Source organism: Hippocampus guttulatus, chromosome 1, assembly GCF_054856545.1.
Source record: "Hippocampus guttulatus isolate MCC_2025c chromosome 1, RoL_Hgut_1.0, whole genome shotgun sequence".
In the NCBI taxonomy this organism is placed as follows: domain Eukaryota; kingdom Metazoa; phylum Chordata; class Actinopteri; order Syngnathiformes; family Syngnathidae; genus Hippocampus; species Hippocampus guttulatus.
In genome coordinates, this window is record NC_141261.1 from 14,988,496 (window position 1) to 15,000,012 (window position 11,517).

General features: G+C 49.5%; 1 protein-coding gene across 2 annotated transcripts; it reads left to right on the plus strand.

Moving 5' to 3' along the window:
- Nucleotides 1-2,562: 2,562 nt before the first annotated feature.
- Nucleotides 2,563-11,418, plus strand: pgm2l1 (phosphoglucomutase 2-like 1). Of its 2 annotated transcripts, XM_086112929.1 has the most exons (12): nt 2,563-3,841; nt 5,214-5,381; nt 5,445-5,551; nt 6,088-6,172; nt 6,249-6,529; nt 6,919-7,111; nt 7,194-7,475; nt 8,453-8,546; nt 8,622-8,751; nt 9,118-9,307; nt 9,914-10,047; nt 11,079-11,418. In XM_086112929.1, the coding sequence occupies exons 1-12, from the start codon at nt 3,731-3,733 to the stop codon at nt 11,179-11,181; spliced, it is 1,878 nt and encodes a 625-aa protein (XP_085969055.1). In that variant the 5' UTR covers nt 2,563-3,730; the 3' UTR covers nt 11,182-11,418. The 2 variants fall into 2 exon arrangements, with proteins under 2 accessions (XP_085969055.1, XP_085969064.1); XM_086112938.1 differs by lacking the exon at nt 5,214-5,381.
- Nucleotides 11,419-11,517: the final 99 nt, after the last annotated feature.

Sequence of the window (11,517 nt, forward strand, 5' to 3'; positions counted from 1 at the left end):
GTTCCGTGCCTCTATTGTTGAGGCGGCCAATCTGAGTTGTGGCCGTAAAGTGGTTGGTGCCTGTCGTGGCGGCAACCCTCGTACTCGCTGGTGGACACCAGCAGTAAGGGATGCCGTCAAGCTGAAGAAGGAGTCCTATCGAGCCTTTATGGCCTGTGGGACCCCAGAGGCAGCTGACGGGTATCGACTGGCCAAGCGGAACGCAGCTTCGGTGGTCGCCGAGGCAAAAACCCGAGCGTGGGAAGAGTTCGGTGAGGCCATGGAAGCCGACTTCCGGACGGCTTCGAGGAAATTCTGGTCCACCATCCGACGTCTCAGGAGGGGGAAGCAGTGCACCACTAACACTGTGTACAGTGGGGATGGGGCACTGCTGACTTCGACTCGGGACGTTGTGAACCGGTGGGCAGAGTACTTCGAAGACCTCCTCAACTCCACCAACACGTCTTCCTTGGAGGAAGCAGAGTCTGAGGACCCTGAGGTGGGCTCTCCTATCTCTGTGGTTGAAGTCACCGATGTGGTTAAAAAGCTCCTCGGTGGCAGGGCCCCAGGGGTGGATGAGATCCGCCCGGAGTTCCTCAGGGCTCTGGATGTTGTGGGGCTGTCCTGGTTGACACGCCTCTGCAACATCGCGTGGTCAACGGGGAGAGTGCCTCTGGATTGGCAGACCGGGGTGGTAGTCCCTCTTTTTAAAAAGGGGGACCGGAGGGTGCGTTCCAACTACAGAGGGATCACACTCCTCAGCCTCCCTGGTAAGGTCTATTCAGGGGTGCTGGAGAGGAGGGTCCGTCAGGAAGTCGAGCCTCAGATTGAGGAGGAGCAGTGTGGTTTTCGTCCCGGCCGTGGAACAGTGGACCAGCTCTACACCCTTAGCAGGGTCCTCGAGGGTATGTGGGAATTCGCCCAACCAGTCTACATGTGTTTTGTGGACTTGGAGAAGGCGTTTGACCGTGTCCCTCGGGGAGTTCTGTGGGGGGTGCTTCGTGGGTATGGGGTACCGAACCCCCTGATACGGGCTATTCGGTCACTATACCACCGATGTCAGAGTTTGGTTCGCATTGCCGGCAGTAAGTCGGAATCGTTTCCAGTGAGGGTAGGACTCCGCCAAGGCTGCCCTTTGTCGCCGATTCTGTTCATAATCTTTATGGACAGAATTTCTAGGCGCAGCCGAAGCGTTGAGGGCGTCCGTTTTGGTGGCCTCAGTATTGCATCCCTGCTTTTTGCAGATGATGTGGTGCTGTTGGCTCCTTCAAACGGGGCTCTCCAACTCTCACTGGAGCGTTTCGCAGCCGAGTGTGAAGCGGTTGGGATGAAAATCAGCACCTCCAAATCTGAAACCATGGTCCTCAGTCGGAAAAGGGTGGAGTGCCCCCTCCGGGTCGGGGGAGAGATCTTGCCCCAAGTGGAGGAGTTTAAGTATCTTGGGGTCTTGTTCACGAGTGAGGGCAGGAGGGAGCGAGAGATCGACAGGCGGATCGGTGCAGCGTCTGCTGTGATGCGGACGTTGTATCGGTCTGTCGTGGTGAAGAAGGAGCTGAGCCGAAGGGCGAAGCTCTCAATTTACCGGTCGATCTACGTTCCAACCCTCATCTATGGTCACGAGCTATGGGTCGTGACCGAAAGAACGAGATCCCGGATACAAGCGGCCGAAATGAGTTTTCTCCGCAGGGTGTCCGGGCTCTCCCTTAGAGATAAGGTGAGAAGCTCGGTCATCCGGGAGGGGCTCAGAGTCGAGCCGCTTCTCCTCCACATCGAGAGGAGCCAGATGAGGTGGCTTGGGCATCTGATTCGGATGCCTCCTGAACGCCTCCCTGGTGAGGTGTTCCGGGCATGTCCCACTGGGAGGAGACCCCGAGGAAGACCCAGGACACGCTGGAGTGACTATGTCACCCAGCTGGCCTGGGAACGCCTCGGGATCCCCCGGGGAGAGCTGGAAGAAGTAGCTAGGGAGAGGGAAGTCTGGGCTTCCCTGCTAAAGCTGTTGCCCCCGCGACCCGGCCCCGGATAAGCGGTAGAAGATGGATGGATGGATGGATGTCTTTATTAAGAGCATAATCAATTCACCATGATTAATACGCAATTGTATGATCACGAAACCGTAAAATATATATTATTCCAACATTCATAACCGATGCTAGTATGCTAGACTAATTTCATTGATTCTGAATGAATGAGCTTTTCCCTTAGTGATCAGGTTAACGCTGTCTGAATTTCCAACATGTCAATATTTGAATCAGCTTTACTGTTGGGGGGAGAAAAAAAAACGCACACTTTGTAACCTAACCGTAGAGGCGTGTTTTCTGTCTAGCGCGATTGTCTTCTTTTGTTGTCAACGTGCAATTTAATCAGCAATAAAAGACGCGTGTCGGCGGAGCAGAGTGTATCTTCAAATGAAGCTAATTAAAGGATATATTTTGAAGGATGGAGTCTTTATTTCAAATGTCAAGCAAAAGAACGTAATATAAATAAATATTTTCCCTTTCTTAAACACTGTTGCTCCAAAAAAAAAAAAAGAAAAAATCAGCAAAACTGCAGCTATTTATATCCTACTGGCTTTTTTGATACAGAATTTCTAGATGGGTCATTCCAGAACTGGAGGACATGACATCCCAATAAAAGTTGTAATAATCCGTGCACAACATACAAAAACAGTGTTGTGTAAATTACTGTTGTCTCGATACAAAATCTAACTTGAGCAGTAGGAAAAGTCATGCTTTTATATACCATCGTAATTGCTGAGCCCCCCCTGAAATAGCTTTTCTTTGATTTCGCTTGTCCCACCTTTCCTCGGCGTGCGGAGGACACGACGTGGCCATGACCCCCCGCCGCCCCGACTGTGGATGGCAACTATGAATACTTTCATAGCACTTGAATCCAATTAGTCGACTCATGACGACTTTGGCTGGCTAGTCCACTCGGAAAATTGTTTGTGGTGGGCCGAGTTGAGAATTGTTATTGCGTAGTCTACGCAGACGAGGTTAGGGCTCATCAGCTCGTGCCAGAAAATGAAAGCCAAACCTGTGCATGTGTGTTTGTACATTTGTGTAAGTGAGTGTATGGCGGGGTAGAGTGGGGGTGGGGGGGTTAGAACCTCCGTGCTCCCAATTGAACCTCCTGCCACCCCCTCGCCACCCTTAGTAAAACTGCGTCGAGCCGCCAGTGCCCATTATCCATCCATCGCACTAGGCAGGGGCACGCCCTGAACCGGTTGCCAGCCAACTTCAGGGCACACATAGACCAACAACCATCCGCGCTCACACTCACACTTGGGGACAATTTAGAGTATTCAGTCAGCCTGCCATGCATGTTTTTAGAATGTGGGTGGAAATCAGAGTGTACATGGAGAAAAATCCACGCAGGAACAGGGAGAACATGCAAACTCAGAGCCAGAGAGGGAATCGAACCCATGACCTCTGTACTGTGAGACTGGCGTTACCATTACGGTACTTATTACACATTTAAAACTGCAGGCATTTCCTGACATTTTGACATGATTAAAACAATGCCAAACGTATTTGTTTTTCCTCTTACTGTGAAGGCCACACATTTTATTTTGAAAGATGGACGGAAGCAGCGTTAACTTGCAGGGACTTGACTGCCCAACTTTTGTTTTTTTTGGTTTTGTTTTTTCGTTGACGCCGCTGATCAGTTTAGCATCATACTTAGCAATAGCTTTAGCAACAGCAGGGTAACGTCGTCACGATGGCACTTAGCTCGCCAGTCTCGGGTCGGCATGGGCGACGCTGAGCGGGACGGCAGAGCCGTGGAGGCCGAGCAGAGGCCGCCGAGCAGCGGGGATGAGAAGGTGGACGAGGCGCTGCGGCGCTGGATGCGCTGGGACAAGGTGAGCCTTGAACTCAAAACAACATCGGCCCCGCCCGTCAATCACAGCGGTGCTGCCAGTCACTTTGATTGAGCGTTCCTTTGACCTGACCGACAAGCTTCGCGAGTCACGTGTGCTGGATTGTTGACAAAAAATAAAGGCGAGGAGCAAGCTGTCACGCGCTCAGTCCTCGAAAACCAAAAGCGTCTGTGGACAAAACCGTCAAGTCGGACCGTTTACTTGAACGAGATCAATAAAAACGTCAGATTATTTTATTGACGTTGATTTAAAAAAAAAAACCTGCGCGTCAATTCTGAAGCAAACGACAAATGAACGTTTGCGATAGCGATTTAAGAACGGACAGTCTGAAGGTGTCCTGCGGCAGAGCTTCTTTGCGGAACATTTCGGATTTGTCCTCTGAGCACACGAACCTTCTGGAAAGTGCCCGGAAAATCCAATTCAAGCAGCTTTCATCTCCTCGCCTCATAGCAAAAGGTCATGAACTCTGATAACCTTTGGTGCAAATGTCAGCCGCTCGCCTCACTTGGACATCATTTGACACCACACGCGCATATGACTCCCAACACGCGTACACCGTCACTTGGGGAACAGAACCGCAAACGTACACTCAAGAACCACTCCTTCACACATCCATGCCCGCGGTGAATTTAATCACACAGTCACGCGCGTGGTTTACATGACCATACACGGTTACTGTTGTGCGCGCGCACACACACGCACACGCACAAACTGAGTCTGACCACACGGACACCCAGACGCATTTTTTTTTTAAAACAGTCAATTTATTTTAAAATGTGTCATGTTAAAAAAAAAAACAGCAAATGCACACATAATCGTCCAGCTCAACCATCAACTTTTTGAGATTATATTTGTTAAATCCGATACCTGGCTGTGTTTGGCTCAACTCGGGGTGATAATCATTTTGGATTTTTCATTATGTTTAGGTTTTATTTTATTTAGAGTTGCATTTATTTATTTCAGTTAGTTTCAGAATTAGTTTTAGTTTAAAAAAGATACTCATGTGCAAGATTTTAAAAGTGTCATGGTCAGTGCTGTGTAGTTCAAACTCAACAAAAATATTTTAAAAACATCTCAAAAAGAACCCTGAACTTAAAGAAAATTAAATTTGGGTCTTCTGTGTACCATTTTGTCTTTAAATATATTTTTTTCAACATACTTGTTACGAAGTGCCGCGTTTCGATCTGATTTAAGTGACAAAAGCAGGGGAGACCCTAAATGTACACACACACACACACAGGTTTACACACAGAGGGTCAAAGTGAACATGAGCACACACTTTGCACGGTGTTTCCAAGCGCAGCGATTCCACGCAGTAAACACCGTATTTGCGTGGCTGTGCGTGGTTTTTCAGAACGAGCGGACTCGGGCGCAGGCGGTCGCCTTGCTCGGGTCGGCGAGCGTGTCCGAGCTGCAGCGCCGGTTCTGCTCCGCGTTGACTTTTGGCACCGCCGGTCTGAGAGCGCCAATGGGTGCAGGGTTTAGCCGCATCAACGACCTCACCGTCATCCAGTCCACGCAGGTCAGTGTTGTGTTTATGTGTATGTGTGTTTTTAAAAAAAAAATATTTGTGTCTGTGTTGCAGGGGTTGTGCGCCTACCTGCTCAAGTGTATTCCAGATGCGGCCCGCAGAGGCGTAGTGGTGGGCTTTGACACCAGGGGGCAGCCAGAGAGCGGCTGCAGCAGTCAGTGGTAAGTCAAGCTGCGGCGTGGGTTGCCACGGAAGCGTCCTGTTTCCTGTTGTTGCCGTAGCAACGGCATCTTTGCCGCTGTGCTGTTTGCTTTTTTATTTTAGATGTTGCTTTCAAAACATTGTATTGACTGTTATTGCCGTGGAAACAGCCACTTTACAGTTGTTGCCATGGAAACGGCAATCTTCCCGCCCCATCGGTTGCCCCGTGGCGTGTTGGTATCGAGATGACATTTCGCACTGTCTGTCACCATGGTAACGGTGTAGTTACAATTGCGCGTGTGGCCATGGAAACGGCACGTTTACTGATGTTGCCAACTTGCCGTGGAAGGAGGATGGGATGTTTTCCTGCTGCGTGTTGCTGTGGAAGCAATCCGTTCGCGCGGACGGTCACCGTGGAAACGGCACATTTAGTTTTGCTGCCGTGTTGTATTCTACGTTGCCGGCAATGTGTTGCCATAGAAACCACACACGCACAGCCACACGTGTCGCCGTTCTAACGTCGCAGTGTCGGCGCGCGCGCGCGTGACGTTTGCAGGCTGGCGTCACTGACGGCGGCCGTGATGCTGAGCAGAGAGGTCAGCGTGCATCTCTTCTCCAGCTACGTGCCGACGCCGTACGTGGTGAGCGGACGCGACGTCGCTTCCGCCCGGCGAGATTGCCGCCCCGCGCGCCATGACGCCGTCTTGTGTCTTGCAGCCCTTCGCCGTCAAGGAACTGGGCGCGGCGGCGGGCGTGATGATCACGGCGTCTCACAATCCCAAAGAGGATAACGGCTACAAGGTGTACTGGCGCGACGGCGCTCAGGTGACGTCGCCGCACGACGCTGCCATCATGGCGAGCGCGAAGGAGCATCAGGAGCCCTGGAGCGCCGCCTGCTGGGACGTCAGGCTGGCGCAGCGCAGCCCGCTGAGGAGCGACCCGCTGAGGCACGTCGACGCCGCCTTCATGCGTGCCGTCGCCGGCCTCTGCCGGCACAGGTGAGACGGTCGTCGTGGAGTAACGATATTTTGGGGGGGGGGGCAGAGTTGCCATGGTAACAGCACATTCACGTGGCGAGCTCATACGCAGAGCTGCGCTTGTCGCCTCGGAAACCCATTTACCGCCGTAGCCATGGCAACAGCACATTTACGGCTGGTTGTGTCGTCATGGAAACAGCAGTTCTGTAAATCGCGCAGGTGGTGTCGTTGCCACGGACAAATTGACTGCGGCACTGCAAACGGTAGCTTTCAAGTTGTTGCCGTGACAACATCCCACTTGCAGCCGCCTGGTTGTCGTGGGAACGGCTCATTTGGCGTCCTCGTGATGAACGGCAACATTTACAGCTGATGGGCGGCGGCGCGGTCAAGTGTCGCGTGCGTGTGTGCAGGGAGGCCAATTCGAGATGCCAGCTCAAGTTCGTGCACTCGTCTTTCCACGGCGTTGCTCACGACTTCATCCAACGAGCTTTCGCCACCTTCGGGTTTGAATCGCTGCCCATTCCCGTCCCCGAGCAGAAAGACCCTGACCCTCAGTTCCCGACTGTGCGCGTTCCCAACCCCGAAGAGGGCCACTCTGTCCTGGTACGACGCCATTTTCTTCTTCTTCCTCTTCCTCTTCTTCTTCTTCTTCTTCTTCTTCTTCTTCCCGACTTGACATTTCCAGGAGCTGTCTTTTCGTCTGGCCGAGCGGGAGAACGCCGCCGTGGTCCTGGCGACCGATCCGGACGCCGACCGTCTGGCGGTGGCGGAGCTGAGCGACGACGGCGGCGAGTGGAAGGTGTTCTCGGGAAACGAGCTGGCGGCCTTGCTGGCGTGGTGGATGTTGTCATCGTGGAAGAGCACGGCTGGCGACGGCGCCGACCTGCGGCGTGTCTACATGCTCACCACCGCCGTCTCTTCCAGGATCCTCCACTCGATGGCCCGGCAGGAAGGATTTCATGTGGAGGTGAGGCTGACGCGACCGTGTCTTCACACGGTATGTGTTTCGAAAACAAGCGAAGCTTCATGAAGCACTCGTGATCATTTTTGACTCCTCTAGATGGCACTCTTGGTTCAAAGATGCAGTGGAATCTCAACACATTTCCATTGCACTAAACCAGGGGTCAGCAACCCAAAATGTTGAAAGAGCCACATAGGATAAAAAAAAACCCAAAAAACAAATCTGTCTGGAGCCGCAAAAAAATAAAAGCCTTTTATAAAACTGACAATGAAGGAAACACATGCTGTGTGTAAGTAGGAGACTGGACTGTCTCAGAATTGTTTGTTATTCATTTCTTTGTTGTGTGTTCACAAATGCCCCCATAAATTTTATTTTGTGATTTCCTTGCTTGATTTTTTTTTTGCTTTGGTGCATTATTTTCGCTTTGAAGTGATCATCAGTTGAAATGATCATGGATTTCCGTTTTTCGGAGGCTGTCTTTGAACGCCTCTCCAGTCGAACGGGAAGAGGGAAGGCACGGAGTTGGACGCAGACGTGTTTGTGTTTGTCCAGACTGTTAAAAGCATAAATAAAGTGTACGTTTACTTTTTCGGCGCTGCAACGTGTATCTATAGCTATTTGAGCTATATTAGCCTACTATCAAAATCTTTTTCCATTTTCAAATTTTTTTTATAAAGCTCCAGGGAGCCACTAGATGTCGCTAAAGAGCCGAACGCGGCTCTGGAGCCGCGTGTTGCCGACCCCCGCACTAAACTTTTTTTTTTTTTTTCCCCCTCCTCTCCCTACCTTCTGGTTTCCTTTCTGAACTCTGACTGTAAATTTCCCCAGTGTGGGACAAATAAAGTATATTTTAAAACCAAGAGCCCCATGGAGAGGATTTAAAAAGTGCTTCACAAAGCTTCGTAAAGTCGGTGCTATATCGAAACATAAGAGTAACAGCGGACAGATGGAAAGTAATGAAGTCACCACTTTCTCGTCAACAGGAAACACTTCCCGGCTTCAAGTGGATCGGGAACAGAATTCAGGCGCTCGCAGCGGAGGGAAAGACCGTCTTGTTTGCCTTCGAAGAATCCATCGGTATTTGCCAGCGCCGCGTCGTTGCCGCCGTCACTCCGCGTGATCCCTGACAAACCTGCGTGCGCGCGCACGCAGGTTTCCTGTGCGGCAGTCGGATTCCCGAGAAGGACGGCGTGAGCACGGCCGCGGTGGTGGCCGAGATGGCGGCGTACCTCCGTGACAGGAAGCTCAGCCTCCAGCAGCAGCTGCGTAACATCTACCAAATGTAAGGACACGTTTCGACCCGCATCAACTTCCTGTTTGACACGACCACTTCCCGGGACACGGACGTTCTGAGCGATGCGCATCGACGTTTTTTTTGCGCGCTGCACATCAACTTCCTATTTCTTAGGTGACACGTCAGCTTCCTGTTCAACAGACCTCAACGTTGTGTGCAACGCAAATCTATTTCCTGTGGGGACACATTTGTTTTGCGTCAAGCCATTTCCAGGCTGGCTCTCGATAAACCCGGGGGGAATTCTTGTGTAACCCCCCCCCCCCCATCGAGCTCTTGAGTGACGCGCATTTTGCAATTCTTGCACATCTTCGTCTGCGACGCAGCCCCTCCCACCTGTGAACTTGCTGTGCGCAGGTACGGCTATCACATGTCGCGGACATCGTACGTCATCTGCAACGATGGCGTCACCATTGGCCGCATTTTTGCTCGCCTCAGAGACTTTGGCGGCGGCGGCTCGTACCCCGCCACGTGCGGCGGGGTACGCGTCGTCCACGTGAGAGACGTCAACAGGGGATTCGACAGTAGCCAGGCGGACAGTCGCTCGGTAACACGTCTCCTGACTCCGCCTGCTTTTTGTTCCATTTCCCTCCTAACCCTTCCGTCCTTCCTTCTTTGGCTCCTCCTCCTTTCTTTTCCCGCCTTTCTCCTTCTCCTTCTTGAAGTCTTTCATTCTTCCTTCTGTCCTTCCTTCTTCTCCTTCCTTCCTTCTCGTTTTTCCTTTTCCATTACTCATTGCTCCCTCCGTCTCCCTTTTCCGTCATTCGTCATACTTCTTCGTTTTTGTTTCTTCTCCTCCCTTTTCCTTCCTTCTGATTTGTCTCCACCTCTTTCTTTGCTTCTCCTGACTTCTATTCTTGCATCCTTCTTGTTCGTCGTCCTCATCCTCCTTTTTCTTTCCCCTTTTCTTCTGCTTCTTCTCTTCCTTCATTCTTTTCCTTGCGTCTCCTTCCTTCTCTCCTTTTTTCTTCCTTCATTCCTTCCTCGGTTTTCCTTCTTTGCCTTCATTCCTTCTCCCTCCTTCCATTTTCTCCCATTTCCTTCCCTCTCCTTCCTTTGTTTGCCCCCCCGCTCCCGCCCCATTCCCTTTATTTTTTCCTTCCTTCTCCCATCCCACCTGCCACTAAGCTTTGTCCTTGGTTTGCCGGCTCAGGTACTTCCCATGAGCAGGAGTGGTCACATGATCACCTTCACACTGGAGAACTGCGTCGTGGCCACGCTGAGGACGAGCGGCACCGAACCCAAAATCAAAATTTACACTGAATTGTGCACCGCGCCCGGAACCAGGTGACACCATTCTCATATGTTTTTGTTTTTTTTTGAGTTCGTTAAGTTGTCAACAAAACACATCTCCTGGATCAGAGGTTCTCATACATTTTTACAGCAACCTTTGTCCCCCGAAGTACAAATTATTGTAATTTATTTGGTATTGTTTAGTGATTAAAAAAAAAAAGACAACTAAACACCAGTGAAGAAAGTTGAAGGCTGTAAAACTTAACAGCACCTAAAATAATGAAAACAAAATACGGCATAAAAAAAAAGTTAGCTACCGTAACTTTATGTACAGTTTGAAAATGAGCTCTCTGCTCGAATAAAGTAAAATAATCTTCGAATAATAATGAGGGAACAGTAAGACGTGTGACATTTGTTTGTTTGTTTATTGAACATAAAACATATATACAGTAATAATTTGACAGAAAATAAGGTAGATAAAAAAAACTAAAAAGAAAGAAATCAATCTTCATTCAACACAGTTATTATGTTCAAGGGAGTAGGAAGAAGTAAAAAACTTATCTAGTCCTACCCCGTTATGTGATTATATCTAATAAATCATTTTTATATCAATCAGAAAAGAAAAAAGTAAGAAGAAAGAAGTCTCCATTAAGGCTCATACTTTACCCTTAACCGTAATATTTTTACAACTTTTGGTTTGTATCGGGATTATATACTTTCACACCCTGACACTCTTGTGTCAATTTTCTCTTGTATTCATAATGGATATTTTTATACCTTTCTCTATTTATCAATTTAGTTCTGATTTATCATTATATTTAATGTTTTGAATTTATCATTTTAACTCTGATTGATGTAGGTTGTTTGTACTATTTTTTTGAATTTGTTTTTGAACTCAGCAAGCGATTTACTCATTTTCAGGTCCGTTTCGAGATTATTCCACAGATTAACACCTTTGATAGATACACTTCTTTGCTTGATGTTTGTTCTTGTTTTGAGTTTTTTGAATAAGTTGGTACCTCTTAAATCATAGCTGCTTTCTCGAATTTCGAAAAATTCATTGCTTCCTATCGACTGGATTGCAGCGTCGCGTCTGGTTTGGAGGCGGAGCTTCGGAAGGTGACGGACGCGCTGCTGGATGACTTCCTGGAGCCCGAAAAAAACCACTTGATTCGCCGCGCTGTCTAGCTCCACCCCGCCTGTCGTGATGTCACTTGCGGTTCCGTTTCATGGCGTACTCTAAAGAATCCAACGGCAAAGCTGGAAGTGGCTGCGGTGATGGTGACAAATCCAAAGTGAATGTTTACATGCGTGGAGCGTGAAAAGATGATTCTAGCTTTTATTTATTTTTCTAACGTTGCAGCTTCCTGTGTTCGCAGATATTTCATGTGTCGCAATAAAGCCGGCTTAGTTCAAAGGCGAAAATGTCGTGTCTGTGCGTGCTACTTTTACATCGGAAATCGGCATTTTGTTTTACTATTTGAATTTGGGGTGTTTTGGTTCGCTTAGTTTTCAACTTTCAGG

Bases quoted from the DNA above. Each gene is read 5' to 3' on its own strand.
- pgm2l1 (XM_086112929.1), top strand. From the start codon at position 3,731: ATGGGCGACGCTGAGCGGGACGGCAGAGCCGTGGAGGCCGAGCAGAGG. The intron at 3,842-5,213 runs GTGAGCCTTGAA...GTGGTTTTTCAG, and splicing joins GCTGGATGCGCTGGGACAAG to AACGAGCGGACTCGGGCGCA. The intron at 8,547-8,621 runs GTATTTGCCAGC...GCGCGCACGCAG, and splicing joins TGCCTTCGAAGAATCCATCG to GTTTCCTGTGCGGCAGTCGG.